This window comes from Marmota flaviventris, chromosome 18 (assembly GCF_047511675.1).
Source record: "Marmota flaviventris isolate mMarFla1 chromosome 18, mMarFla1.hap1, whole genome shotgun sequence".
Classification (NCBI taxonomy): domain Eukaryota; kingdom Metazoa; phylum Chordata; class Mammalia; order Rodentia; family Sciuridae; genus Marmota; species Marmota flaviventris.
In genome coordinates, this window is record NC_092515.1 from 5,970,839 (window position 1) to 5,984,933 (window position 14,095).

Consider the following 14,095-nt stretch of genomic DNA (forward strand, 5'->3'; position numbering starts at 1 on the left):
CGGGCACCTAGCAAATAGTAGGTGTGCTGTTGACACTTGAGTGAATGGGACCTTCGTGTGGGTGAAAACACTGTCTGAGCTCTGCATCTGGTTCTTAGAACAGGGACTAGCACATAGTAGGTGTTCAACAAATATGTGTACACGGAATGAATGCACTTGAGAGAAATTACGAAGTTCCAGGAGAGCAGAGCAGAGAGTGTCTCCCTGGCTCCTAGAACCACACCCCGCACACAGTAGGTGCGCAGCCAGCTCCTGCCCCAACCGCCCCAGCGCCCTCCGGGGGGCCTCTGGGGCCTCGCCCCTCCCTGTGACGTCACAAAGGCCCCGCCATGCCTCTGGCGCTGGCCCTGGTGCTGCTCTGCGGCCTGAGCGCCCGTGGAGGCTGGGGCTGCCTGCAGTGCGACCACTCGGTGCAGGACGCCCTGAGCCAGCTGCGCTCCGCGCTCATCCCCAGGCGCTTCCACCGGGAGCGGCTGCAGGCCCGCGCGCAGGCCCTGCTGCTGGGCATGGAGGGGCCTTTCTTCAGGGACTACTCGATGAACGCCTTTGTCGGGAAAGTGGGTGCGTGCGGGGCTGGAGGAGGAAGTCCGGCGGCCCTCAGCGGGGTGGCGAGGGAAGCCCCGGGATCGCTCCTCAAAAGCGGGAGGACCGGGCGGCCGGGAGCAAGGCGGGTGGGGGTCACTGGGCTCGGTAAGGAACCCTCTGGAATTTTCTCTCCTCTCCCGCCAGAGGTAAACCAACTGGAAGGCGCGGCGACCTTTATCAAGAACCAAACAGAGCACATAAAGGTCAACTCTCTGTCAGGTAGGAGCCTGGAAAGCCTTTCCCCAGCTCCTTCCTCGCCCTCCTCCATTTCCGCTAGAAAAACAAAAGCCACCCGTGTCTGCCCCCACTGAGTGTCTGGCGCCGGTGTAGGCGACCGTTCCTGCAGGTGGGAGCTGCCCTTTACACAGGAAGAAAGGCTGAGGCTCCTATGACATCAGACTTTCAAGTCCCCACTGCTGTGACAACTCCAGGTCACTTTGGCTCACGCTAACTAGTTCTAACTGGAACATGTTCTGACAGGTTTTATGGTTGGAGGGATTATCCTTATCTCCCTGAGTTCTGGGATCTGGTCTGCGCAAGGGTCACAAAAGTGACAACTTGTGTTCTGCTTATCATTGGCCTTTCGGGACTATATTTCTCCTGCAGATAACAGGTAGTTTGCTGAGGACTGTAACATGTCCTCTGCACTCAAACCAGGCAGGTTTGCAGGACAATTTTTTGTTTGTTTGTTTGTGGTGGTGCTGGGGATTGAACCCAGGGTCTTGTGCTTGCAAGCCGGGCACTCTACCAACTGAGCTATATCCCCAGCCCCAAGGTTGCAGGTAAATTGCTTTTTTAAAAAATCCATTTTTTTAGTTGTAGATAGACATAATACCTTTATTTTATTTATTTATTTTCATGTGGTGCTGAGGATTAAACTCAGTGCCTCATACATGGGAGGCAAGTGCTCTTCCACTGAGCACAATCCCAGTTGAGTAAACACTCTACCAACTGAACTATATCCCCAGCTCCCTGGTAAATTGCTTTTAAAAGTGAAAGCATATGGGGTCAGCACAGTTAGCCCAGTTTATATAATTATTCTCTTAACCTAATGTTCCTACCACTCACAACTGTTTGTCCCCTATCACTAACCACCCCCCCCCCAGATCCCCAGCCACTCCTAGAGAGCCCTTCACAGGGCCTGTAGACAAACCTCATTCTCTTTGCTTCACTTTATTGCACTTCCCAGATACTGCATTTTTTACAAACTGAAGATTCGTGGGGACCATGCAAGCAAGGGAGTCTGTTGGAGCCATTTTCTCAACAGCATATGCTCACTTCCCATCTGTGGGTCACATTTTGGTGATTCTTGCAGTGTCTCAAACTTTTTCACTGTTCTGTCTTTTTAAAAAAAGTTTTGTTTTAGTTCTAGGTGGACACAATAAACTTTATTTTATTTTTATGTGGTGCCGAGGATTGAACCAGTGCCTCACTCATGCTAGGTGAGCACTCTGCTACTGAGCCACAACTCCAGCCCCTGTTCTGTCTTTTATAGTGATCCGTGATCAGTGATTTTTGAAGTTACCATTGTAATTATTTGGGGCACCATGAGCTGCACCCATGAAAGATAGTATGATTGTAATTGGTAAAAGTGTGTGTGTGCATTCTGACTGCTCCACGGACCAGCTGTTCCCCTATCTCTCTCCCTCTCTTCAGAACTCCCAATTCCCTGAGACACAACAGTATTGAAATTATGCCAGTTAATAACCTTTCAAAGCCCTCTAAGTATTCAAGTGAAAGGAAGAGCCGATCTCATTTTAATCAAAAGCTAAAAATGATTAAGCTTAGTGAGGAAGGCAAGTTGAAAGCCAACAAGGCAATCAAAAGTTAGGCCTCTTTCACCAGTTAGCCAATTGCAAATGCAAAGGAAAAGTTCTTGGAGGAAATCAAAAGTGGTATTCCAGTCGGGCATGGTGGTGCATGCCTGTAATCCCAGCAGCTCAGGAGGCTGAGGCAGGAGGATCACAAGTTCAAAGCCAGCCTCAGCAACTTAGCAAGGCCCTAAGCAACTTAGTTAGACCCTGTCTCAAAGTAAAATATAAAAAAAGGGCTTGGCATGTGGCTCAGTGGTTAAGTATCCCTGAGTTCAATCCCTGGTACAAAAAAGGCCTACTCCAGTGAGCACGCGAATGAGAAGAAGGCACCACAGCCATGTTGCTGATATGGAGGAAGTCTTGGTGATCTGGATGGAAGATCAAACCAGCCACAACATTCCCTGAAACCAAAGACTAATCCAGAGAGAGAACCAAATTCGCTTCCATTCTGTGAAGGCTCACAGAGGTAAGGAAAGAGCAGAAGAAAAGTCGGAGGCTAGCAGAAGCTGGTTCATGAGGTTCAAGGAAAGAAGCCATCTCCATGTCAGCAAAGTGCTGCTGGAGAAGCTGCAGCAGGTTATCCAGAAGGTCCAGCTAGGATGGAAGAGAGGGGCGGCTGCACTCTCCAGTGGGTTACCAACACAGACGAAATGGCCCTATGTCAGAAGTCGATGAGTCTAGGACTTCCATAGCTAGAAGTCAATGCCTGCCTTCTAATCTTCAAATGATGAATCCACATTGGAACCAGTGTTCATTAACCATATCCAGAAATCTTTGGACCCTTAAGAATTTCATTAAATTTCTGCCGGTGCTCTATGAGGGGACAACAAAGCCTGAATGAGAGCACCTGTATTTACAGCGTGGTTTACTGAATATTTTAATCCCCTGTTGAGATCTACTGCTCAGAAGGAAAAACAAAAGATTCAAAATGTTATTAGAATCATGGTGCCTCTATCTACTAAGAGACCAGTGACTTGGGATTGAATTGAACAAGAATATCCAGAATTCAGTTTTAGACTTAGGAGTTTGAGATTCCTTAGATATCCTTGAGGGGGTCGTTGGATATATGAATCAGGACTTCAGTGAGAGTTCTAGACTGTTGTAAAATATGAGAGTTATTAGTGTACAGAACAGCTCTATCCCACTGAAACAGGATGTGATTCACAGTTGGAGTCACATCCTTAATCTGAAAATTTTAATAGTCACATTTTAATAAAAAGCAAATAAGTTAGTGAAATTAATTTTAATATGGTATTTAACCAAATATAAAAAATATTACCATTTCAACATGCGATCAATGCTTACATTTTTCATTACTGTGTCTTTGAAATCCAGTTTTATACCCAGAACACATTTCAGCCCAGATGAGCCCATCCAAGTGTGTGGCTAGTGGCTACCATACTGGACAATACTAGTCCAGGTAATACTAAAGCCACTGGCTGGATTGGACTGAAATCAGAAAGGAATTGGCATAGAGACAGAAAAGATTAGGGCAGAGGATATCAAGTCCACTTACAAGATAAAGAAACTGAGGCCAAGAAAGTGTGGTTTGGAGCAGGCCCCCACAGTGGATCAGAAGCTAGATGCAGTATCAGCCAGGCCTTACACAGGTTGAACATCCCTTATCCAAACTATCAGAGACCAGAGGTGTTTCAGGCTTCAGAATTTATCAGATTTGGATTGTTTTTACAGACTACCAGTTAAGCATCCACAGTCTGAAACTCTGAAATCCAGAATGCACCCCCAGCTTTTGGATTTGGGAACATTTCAGATTTTCAGATTAAGGGTGGTCCAACCTGTATCTTCCCAAGGAACCCTGGTCTTGGTTACTATTGGTAAATGGAGAGGAACTTCCTCATCCTTACTATTGGGAGCTGCTGGATTGGGTTTGCTGGATACTCCACCCCACAAAGGTGTCTTTCTGTTCTCAGATGGGCCTCTGCTGGAAGAACTGGTGGACTTTAGGGAGAGAGTGACCAAGGAACTCAAGAAGGTTTTGAAATCCTATGAATCAAAAGGTGCAATATGCTCTCTCCACCAAATCCCCTCCTCCCTTTCCCCATTGAATCCCTTCTCCTATTTTTTCTTCCAAACTTCTTTCTCTCCTCCCCCGCAACTCAGCCTTCATCTCTCCTCAATAGTCTTTTTCTCTCCTTGCCTAGATTCACCTTTCCCTCCCTTTTCTGGTTCCTTCCCAATTAAATCCCCAAAGTGCTGGCCCAAGTAAACTCACTTCCCGCTCTTTTCTCTTGCAGCCTGTGATCGAAAAACGTGCCGTGAGTCCGGATTTATTGTCTACTCCTCCCTTCTCTACCTTCCCACAGTTTTTACACTGTTTCCCCCCATATCAAGTCCTGGTACCACACATACTCCACTGGGCAATTCCCCTGCCCCAAGCATAGTACTTAGGAAAACTTGGTTTGGGGGCACTTATAAAGTGGTTGCAACCTGCAAAAAAGTATTTTGGGAGTCACATCAGTATAGGATAGGATACTGAATCAACAAATAAGCCCCTAGATGTAAGTGGGGGCTTATAAGGATCTGTTTCTCTCTGATCTAAATTCCACTGAGAGGCAGCTCTTCTAAGTGGTAACATCGGGAGTCACCACTTACTGTACCTTCCCCATACTGTACCTTCCAAACGTGATTCAGAAGACAATAGTGATCACACCGGATGTTTTCTTTTCAGGCTAGGAAATGATACACACTACTCTGTTCATTTTCATTGGCTAGAATTGTATCACATGATTGCAACCTGATGCAGGGGAGCCTGGGAAATGTAGTTTTCCTGTGTCCACAGTTAGAGGAAAAGACAGATGAATGCTCATCACCCTGTCTATGCCCCTGGGGTTCTAAAATAGGAAAAAATTCAAATTCAAAGTTAACAAATGTTTAATTGAATCTTTACAAATGGAATGTTGGATCAACTGGACTAATGCAACTCAATTTAACTCTTCAATAATTATACAAAGGTTATTTTTTAAGTGAACTGTCAGTGCATTTTGCTCAACTTACTTTGCAGTGCAGTGGGTCCTCCGAAATTAAGGAGGACCAAGAGACCCCCCCCTCACTTCTTCATTATTCCTTCCCGCCCCTTGCCAGTTCTCTGGACACAACCTCATCCTACTACTTCCCCTTCCTCCTGTTTAGGCTTACTCAAAGAAGAGGTCTGGGACTGTTTAAAATGCCAGAAAATCAATCCCGCATGTATCAATGAAAAGTTCTGCTTTGGTAAGATTCTGGGTTAAGGAGACATGGGACAGTGCATGAGATGGAGGCAGTGCATATGCGTTTTGAGACTTACCCATGCAGCCTTGAGCTCTGCCCTTACCATCTGCATACGGTGTTGCCTAGGGGTTGCCTCCTCATTCTGAAACTCACTATGTCTCTTCTGTTGAATGTGAACAATCCTCTGGAACTTTAAAATGTCCCAACACCAGAGTGGCAGGTGCTAGAAAAATAGCTTTTTCTTACCTTTGCCATTTTTAGAAGTCCAAAAAGATGTGCCAAATTGATTCATTTGTTCAGAAATCTCTATATCTCCTTATAGCAGAGAGAATAGTAGAATGAATCCACGTCCATCCTTCAGGATTGAATAGCCATGCTGGATCATTGCACATGCTGTTCCTTTTCTGTCACACTGCTCCCCCCCACACACACTTCATAGAGGTCTCAAAGGCCTTTCTCCAGAAAATCCTCTCTGATCACAGTCCCTAAAGTGGTACTTTCCATGAAATTATGTTCACAATTATTATTATTATTCCACACTTTCTTCACCTATTTTATTCTTTGCCATAGTACTTTAAAAGAAACTACATACATTCATGGTGTCAGCCTCTAAAAATAAGGATTTTCTTGTTTTGCAGTAGTTGGAAATGACCTCTGGGGCACTCAACCACTGAACTACATTGCTAGCTCTTTTTATTTTGTTTTGAGGTGGTCTCACTAAGTTGCTAAGACTGGCCTAGAACTTGTGATCCTCCTGCCTCAGCCCACTGAGTAGCTGGAATTACAGGCATATGCCACCATACTTGGCTCCAGGACATTTCCTTACACAATCACAATGCTGTTGCCACACCCAACAAACCTAACAGTGATCCCTCAATAGCAAATAATTTCTAAGTCCCTCTATCAGCTTCTCTGAATATTTTTCACACCTGCTGTTCAAATCAGGGTTCAACAAAAGGACTTCCCATATCATTCAATTGTTCGGTTTTTCACTTTGCTTTTAATCCAGAAATGTCTCCTTTTATTTTTTCCTCGGTGACATGGGGAGTTGACATGTTCTATTGACTGTCCCATTTCCACATATGTCTGCTTCCTTTCTATGAAGTTTAACAACAAATATTTTGAGCACCCTGTAATGCCCCGAACTGTGGATCATTGAAGTGGGAGACTGAAGGAGTTCCCGCCCTCGAGGAGCCTGAGTTGTGTGTCGGAGGATATTTACTCTCCTCCCTAGCCTAGTCCTCCCTAGTCTGGTCCTCCAGACACCAGCCAGGATGATCAGAAATCTCTCTACACATTTCAAAATTGTCCCTGGTTGAGAACTACAGTTACATGATAATTACTTGAACAAATAAATGAACTAATTAAAGACAGCAAAAGGCATTGTAATGAAAACAGAACTGAACCACTTGATGGAAAGAGTCTGGAAGAGGGAGCCTAGTCACTAAAAGAGTGCAGACTCAGGGGCCTCTGTGAAGAGGTCTGAGCTTTGAGATCTAAGAAAATGAGTGAGGGGAACAGTAAGAATGTCGAAGGGAATGGCGTGCAGAGATCCAGCAAGATTAAACCACAGGGAAGGTGAGCTGGCGTGGCCAGCGCTGAGTGCGTGAAGAGAGAGCAAGTGGGTTAAGGAGAGAAGTGGGCAGCCAGAATCCGGGACAAGTCACTTGGGAGCCCAAGTGGGTCGTGGTGGGCTGTGGTGAGGGCTTGGACTTCTACTCCAATGGGAGCCTCCGCTGCAGGACTCGGCTCAGGAGGGACCGGAGGTGGTGTGTTGACTGCGCCCTCTGGAGGCCATGTGAGGAAATGTGGGAAGGTGCAGGGAATCTCGTGAGTGAAAAGCACGGGTCGGGGCTAGACCAGTTTGGTAGCTGTAGAGGTGGATTGGATTCTCAAGGCCAAGTCAAGAGGCTTTGCTGCTAGAAAAGTCGGGGCGGAAAGAGAGTGGAAGGTGCAGAATTCACCTCCCAAGGCCACCTTCGGGGTTCACAGCTAAGACGCAGGCGGCCTCAGCTTGGGAGATTGCGGGCATTCTGCCCCCCTTCCCTTGCGCATGGTGTTTCTTTCTCTTAAATTTAAATTGAACTCCCCAAGTCCTACTTGCTGCCTTCCACCCCCACCCCATCCAGAGGCTCTCACTGTCATGGTGGCAGACCTTCAGGTCCAGGAGGGCGAGGACGCTTGTCCGCTTGGTTCCAGGATGGATCCCGAGTGCCCAGAATGGTGCCTGAGACGCTGCCCTGGAGGAATGGATAGGTGGAGGGTCAGAAGGCAGGAAAGGGCAGGGACCCCGTGGGGAGGACAGGCAAGCCCCACCCTGCCCTCCCAGGTGGCCGAGTGAACGCATGTGGAGGTGGGTGCAAGGCTAAAGAAAAGTGGTAACTTGGAGCTTGGGTCTGTCTCTGCCACCCGCCCCAGTGGACGGGCAGCCCCGCTTGTCCCTGCAGTACCAGACGGATGATGACTACTTGAAGAACCAGGCTCTGCTGGGCATCATCGTGTCCGTGATTCTGGCTATCTTTCTCTTCGTGGTCATCCTGATCGCGTGAGTCATCCCTGCGCCCTGCTAAGTCCCCGAGTGCCTCACTGGGCCCCTCAAAATGCCCTCACTGTGTGTTTTGGGAGTCTCCTCCCTGATCCCTTCCTGCCTCTTGCTCTCATATTTCTCCCCTCCCTTCTTTTTTCTTCCCTCTTCTCCTCCCTCTTCATCTGTGAGTCTCTTTCTCTCCTATCTCTTCTTTCCCCCACCCCAGAGTCATACAAGACATACAAGAGTTTTCAGAAATTTTCCATTTGTGAGCCCCTTATTCTATTAAAAAATACTTGGAATTATATTTGGTAAACGTGTTGGCATAAAAACAATTATCATCCAAGTTGGCTTCATTCTTATGCATTCTTCACCATCATCGTCATTATTGTTCTATTCATTTATTTCCTTCTTGCTTGGGGAGAAAGTAAAATGAAAACATTTCCATGAGCCCCAGGCACAGCGCCTAGGAGAGAGGTGGACCTCACTCTCCTCTCTCCTCCTGTAAGGGTTTCTCTGGGCTTCTGTCTGCTTGTGCCCCCTCAGCCCCTTTCCCAGACTCTCTCCTCTTCTCTCCATCTGGATTTCTGTCCTTCTCTTTCCCTCTGTGTCTTCTCCTACTGCCCCACGAGTCTCCTTTCCTGAACACATCAGTTTCTCCATATTCAAAATGGGAATCATTGGCCTTGGCCCCTCTCAGGGGTAGTGATGAGCGATGAATCAGGAACTGCTCTTGGGGCTGAGGCTGTGGCTCAGTGGTAGCACGCTTGTCTGGAATGTGTGAGGCACTGGGTTCGATCCTCAGCACCACGTATAAATAAATAAAGGAACTGCTCTTCACAGCAGTTGGCTTGATGGGTCTCTGCTCTTACTGTGAGCTGGCTCTGTCTTGTCTTCCATTTCTGACTCTCCATTTCTCTTTCTCCCTGTGTATTAGTTTCCTAGGGCTGCTGCAACCAATGACCATACCTAAGTGTCTTAAAACAACAGAAATTTGTTCTCCGAATTCTGGAGGCCAAGAATCTGAGGTCAAGGCTTCCAGGGTTGGTTCTTGCTTGAGGTTCCAAGGGAGGATACCTATCTCCTAGCTGCTGGTGGCATTCCTTAGCCCATGGCCTCTCCCCCCAGTCTCTGATCCTGCATTCATGATTCCTCTGTGTGTGTGCCTCCGGGCTCCCTCTCCTTTCATATAAGAACACCAGTCTCTGAATCTAGGGCCCGGCCTTTGTCCAAGATGATCTCATTTCAATTTAATTATCCTATTTCCAAATAAGGTCACGTTCACAAGTACTGGGAGTTGAGTCTTGGATTTATATTTTTAGAAGTAGGACACGGTTTAACCCATTACATTCTGGTTTTGTCTTTTCATGTCTCTCCATTTCTGCCTTTTCTTATCTCTTGGTCTTTTCCCACATTCTGCCATAACTCCAACTTTTCCATTCCAACTTTCTCTCCTTCCTCAAGTACCATCATGAATTGACTGGAAATCTTCCCCCAAACCCATGCTGTCACTGGCTTGGCCAAATCGGACCAGTGACTAGGGGGAACCTTGGGGGAGGTAATTTGCCTTGGAGGGATCCTGAAATTCTCTTTCTAACCTCCAGAATTTCTCTCTCTTAACCAGGGGTTGTACATACAGGAAAAACCGAAAACTCCTCTTGCAATAGGATGATGCTTTGGGGTTCATAAAGGGAAAGGAAACAAGTTTAATAAAACCTATGACAAATTCTTCATGTGTTTGACAGTTTCCTGGACACCCTCCTACCAATTGGTGACCAACTGTTTTTATAATGGTTATGTGTTCCTTGAAGGTTGAGATTAGATCTTGTTCATCGAGAGCCACCAATTATCCTAATTCAAGGCCAAAGTGATTTGGACCTTCAAAGGGGATAGACAACCTTTTGTGAGGTTTGAAGGGACAACTCTCTTCTTTGGGGGAGAAAATGCACCCTAAAGAAGATGATGTGGTCGGACCCTCAAGTGTGGTTAAATAAAAGAGCAATGATCAAGGGAAGAGTCCAAGTTTCCTTCTCTATCTTAAACCTAGTTTTTTACCCTCTGTGTACCGGAAAAGATTCTAATACATTTTCAAGTAAGTGGAACTCTTGCTACTCCATAAACCATGGAATCCCTTCTATTTCTTAATCTGCCATCAGAACAATCATTATCTAATTCAGGGTTCAGATAATGAGGGATTTATGAGGAAATGGTCACGGATAGACAAAAAAAGCTGATTGGCTGAAGATTTAGTGCCTAACACAGTGCCTGGCTTGGACCTCGTGCCCAGTAAATTTTGAATAAATGAGTGTGTGTGTGCATGTGTGTGTGTGCGTGTGCATGCACGTGTGTGTGTGGTATAAAAGTCCACAAAGACATTTTGATCCATAAACTAAGACTTACTTTAAATGCCAAGAAAAGGAATTTGGTGGGTTTTCCCAGGATCTGGGATTGAGACCTTAAATAATTTATGGGTCCAGATAGGTAAAGTAACTGCAAATCCCAATTCATAGTGATGAAATTTTCTATCTCAGAATGAAATAGAATTTTCTACTCAGCTCCATCTTACTGTGGTCATGGAGAAACAGCCCCAGTGTTTTCAGATCTTAAGATTTTTCAAGAGAACACATATTCAGATTTGTACATTAAATTTCTCCATCACTAGTGTTGGCACTCTCCACAATTGTATTTCAAGTATTGCAGATAAACCAAAACATGTCTTTTACTTCTGTGAGATGACCGGAAATTTTGGGGGGTTGTAGATTGTATGTTAGGGTTTTCCAGCTTTGTTGAGCGTCGTTAGACTCCCTAATTAACTACATTTCCCAGAATGCTCTTCTCCTGAGAAAGCGTCTGTCGCCATAGATACTGTCACCTAGTCAGGTTAAACGCAGGAGGTGGGGGCGGTATATGAAAAGCGGAAACTTGACTTCCTGGTTCAAGGGCGCCCGTTGCCAAGATACCAATTTTTCTACCTGCGCAGTTGAGCGCCTTTGGAATGGAGCGGGCCAGCTCACCCGCTGCGACCCCTTCCTTTCTGTGGCACCGAAAAAATCCCGAGGGAAGGCCGGCAGGTGGCGCAGGCCGGTAATCCCAGCGGTTTGGGAGGCTGAGGCAGAAGGATTGCAAGTTCAAAGCCAGCCTCTGCCAAAGTGAGACAGTAAGCAACTCAGTGAGACTCTGTCTCTAGATAAAACACAAAACAGGGCTGGGGAGGTGGCTCAGTGGTCCAGTGCCTGGCCCCTGAGTTCAATCCCCAGTACCCCCCCCAAAAAAAAAAAAAATCCCGAGGGAACCAATGTCTGGGCTTTTTCGTACCCTCTGCCGGGCACTAATAGGCTGGTCGCCATGGCGACGCCCCCTGCCCAGCGCGTTTGAAGTCATGGTCCAGGGTCGTGGCCACTGCAGGCTTGTTTGAGATGCTTGACTTCATCTTGGCTCCTCCTCCTCCTCCTCCTTCCTCTTCTTATCCTTCTTTTTAAGTTGTTGATAGACCTTTATTTTATTTATATGCAGTGCTGAGAATCGAACCAGTGCCTCACACATGGCAGCCAGACCTCATCCCATTTGGGAAAAGCCCAAGCTTGAAGGTTTCAAACTAGTGCTTTTTGTTTGGGTAGCAGCCAGCAATGTTGTGAGGGTTTTTTGTTTGTTAATATCTTCCCGCTACAGGTCCAGAGGCTCCCTTCACTTCGTGGGATTTTCCTAGAAGTGCACGGTACAGGGATAATTAAATTGTGCATAAATTATAGTGTGATGAGAGCTACCGGTGAGCGCAGTCTGGGATGAGGGAGACAGACAGTTAATAAAGAATTACAACACAGCAATTATTACAATGCCAGCGCTGGGATACTGGGGTGTACCTGTGGGAACCCCAGGAGGGAGTTGCCAACCTCAGCTGGCCTGGGTGGGAATGACAACAAGCTAACTACAGGAGAGGCTGTAAGAACTTGTTCTTGCAAGCAAGGTGGGGGTTTTCCACTACAAGAAGTAGAGGAGGAAGGACAGCAAAGTCACACCGTGGGAACTATTAAAAACTTGTTTTTAAATAGCAAACACTTCTGTGGTGTTTTCTGTTACATGCTGTTCAAATGGCTTTATATTCGAATTTCATAAGCTGATAAGGGTATTTATTGTCTCCCCACCCATCATGAAGATACTAAAGCATATGGGCAGGTTGTATTGCTGTTTCATAGATTCCCTGATGTTGGAATCAAAGGTTATTTTCAACTGTATGTCCTATTTAGTTTTATTACCATTTCAATGTAATCTTCAGCTTTTATTAATATTGGATAATGCTATGATGAACATATGTGGACTATGGCCAATCAACTTCTTTGTGATTGTTTTCATAAGATAGGTTTCCAAGCTGTCACAACCAAGACCTAAGGATTTCCAAATCCTGCCCTACTGGGCACATTGGAAAACAAATTCCAATTTTATAATTAATCAGCGATCCCTCAGGGATGCTGCAGAGGTCTCTGGTGAAGTCCTCTTGGCTCAGCCTAGAGGAGCCCTGACTCAACCCGTTGATTGGACAGCAAGGGCAAGAATGAGTCCCTGTTAATGAAGTGACCCTGACCCCTCTTCACATGTCCCAGCCAAGGTCTTGGCTATGACAGAGTAATATCCACTCTTCTCAGGGAAAGAAAAAAAGTCATCAGCCAAGATGCTGCAGCAGGTGGACATACAGCAGAGCCAGTGCATCTCTTCTTCTCTACCATTTTATTTTAGATAGAGTGTTGCTGTGTTGCCCAGGCTGGCCCCAAACTCCTGGGCTCAAACCATCCTCCTGCCTCAGCCTCATACAGTCACATACCGCCTTGTGTGGCTGCTTCTCTACCTTCTTTAATGGCCTTCTATCCTTATTGCACAAGATTTTCTGGGAGACTATAAAGTTAACAACTTGCACAGTGAAATTAGACAAACTCAGTTTTCTGGTCTTGCTGAATACGTAATCTCTCTGAGTTATGAAATTTTCTAATCTTATTTTTAAAAAAGAGACAGGCGACAGACAAGAAAAGGTACCAGGATTTTTTTTTTTTTTCTCTTTAGCTGTAACATTTCTCCCAGTTAGAAGTGGTTTAAGCCAGGAGTCATTAAACTTTTCTGTGAAGGGCCAGATAGATGTGTTAGGCTTTCCAAGTCATTGATTGAACTCTGTCATTAGAGCACCTGAAAGCAGCTGTAGACAGTTATGAATAAATGAATGGGCATGCCTGCATCCCAATAAAACTTTATTTATGAGCAAATAACTGAGATACAGTTTCTGCAAAACACCTCACCCTCTCCCCCTGCTGTGCCCCAGAATCGGTGGCTCCAAACGAAAATGAGATTCAGATTTAAACAGTGAAAAAAGGTTTTATTCTTTGTGCATGAAATTTGGGGGCATAGATTCATCCTCTTTTACACGTGGTTTGACACTTGACTGTATTTTAGTCAAGATGGCTCTAGCTACTATAACAAACAAACTTCCAAAATATATACTAGACCAGAGTTCATAAAAGTTGATTTCTTATGTAAGGCATATTGTTGAACCACAATGCAAAGAAACAACCACCGACTCCAATTTTAAAGCAAATTTGTGTTGTGTACACAAAAGGTGGCCAGCAACTGTCTCTCCCAAAGCAAGGCTAGAGATCAGCCCAGCTCTTGGAAGAAAAGGTTTATATAGCACAAGAAGTTACAAAGCGGGGGTGTCTTGGGAACTTACAGCTAACAGGGTTCTGGCAAGCATAATACAAGGGCAGATGGCAGATTAATGATCTATATGCATGATACTTCAAGGTAAGGAGTAAATTCAGATCCCAACATCAGAATTTATGAGACGCTGCTGAGGTTTCAGAGAGGATTGTTATCTTGTCAAGGAAAGCCAGGCATGGGTGAGTTCAGCACACGGGCGGGAATTCCAAACAAGTTTAGAAATCTCAGTAATTTATAGAAA

At 45.7% G+C, this 14,095-nt stretch overlaps 1 protein-coding gene across 2 annotated transcripts; it reads left to right on the forward strand.

Annotated features, from left to right (window-relative positions):
* The first annotated feature begins 329 nt into the window (after nucleotides 1–329).
* Nucleotides 330–12,889, forward strand: Izumo2 (IZUMO family member 2). 2 transcript variants are annotated; one of them, XM_027920318.2, is made up of 7 exons: nucleotides 330–561; nucleotides 730–804; nucleotides 4,331–4,417; nucleotides 4,655–4,675; nucleotides 5,550–5,630; nucleotides 8,046–8,172; nucleotides 12,886–12,889. In XM_027920318.2, exons 1-7 carry the CDS (start codon nucleotides 330–332, stop codon nucleotides 12,887–12,889), a joined length of 627 nt encoding a protein of 208 aa, XP_027776119.2. The 2 variants fall into 2 exon arrangements, with proteins under 2 accessions (XP_027776119.2, XP_027776117.2); XM_027920316.2 differs by lacking the exon at nucleotides 12,886–12,889 and adding an exon at nucleotides 9,779–9,821.
* Nucleotides 12,890–14,095: the final 1,206 nt, after the last annotated feature.

Excerpts from the sequence above, each read along its gene's own strand:
- Izumo2 (XM_027920316.2), top strand. The coding sequence starts at position 330 with ATGCCTCTGGCGCTGGCCCTGGTGCTGCTCTGCGGCCTGAGCGCCCGT. Across the intron at positions 562-729 it reads CGCCTTTGTCGGGAAAGTGG|AGGTAAACCAACTGGAAGGC; the intron begins GTGCGTGCGGGG and ends CTCTCCCGCCAG. Across the intron at positions 4,418-4,654 it reads GAAATCCTATGAATCAAAAG|CCTGTGATCGAAAAACGTGC; the intron begins GTGCAATATGCT and ends TTTCTCTTGCAG.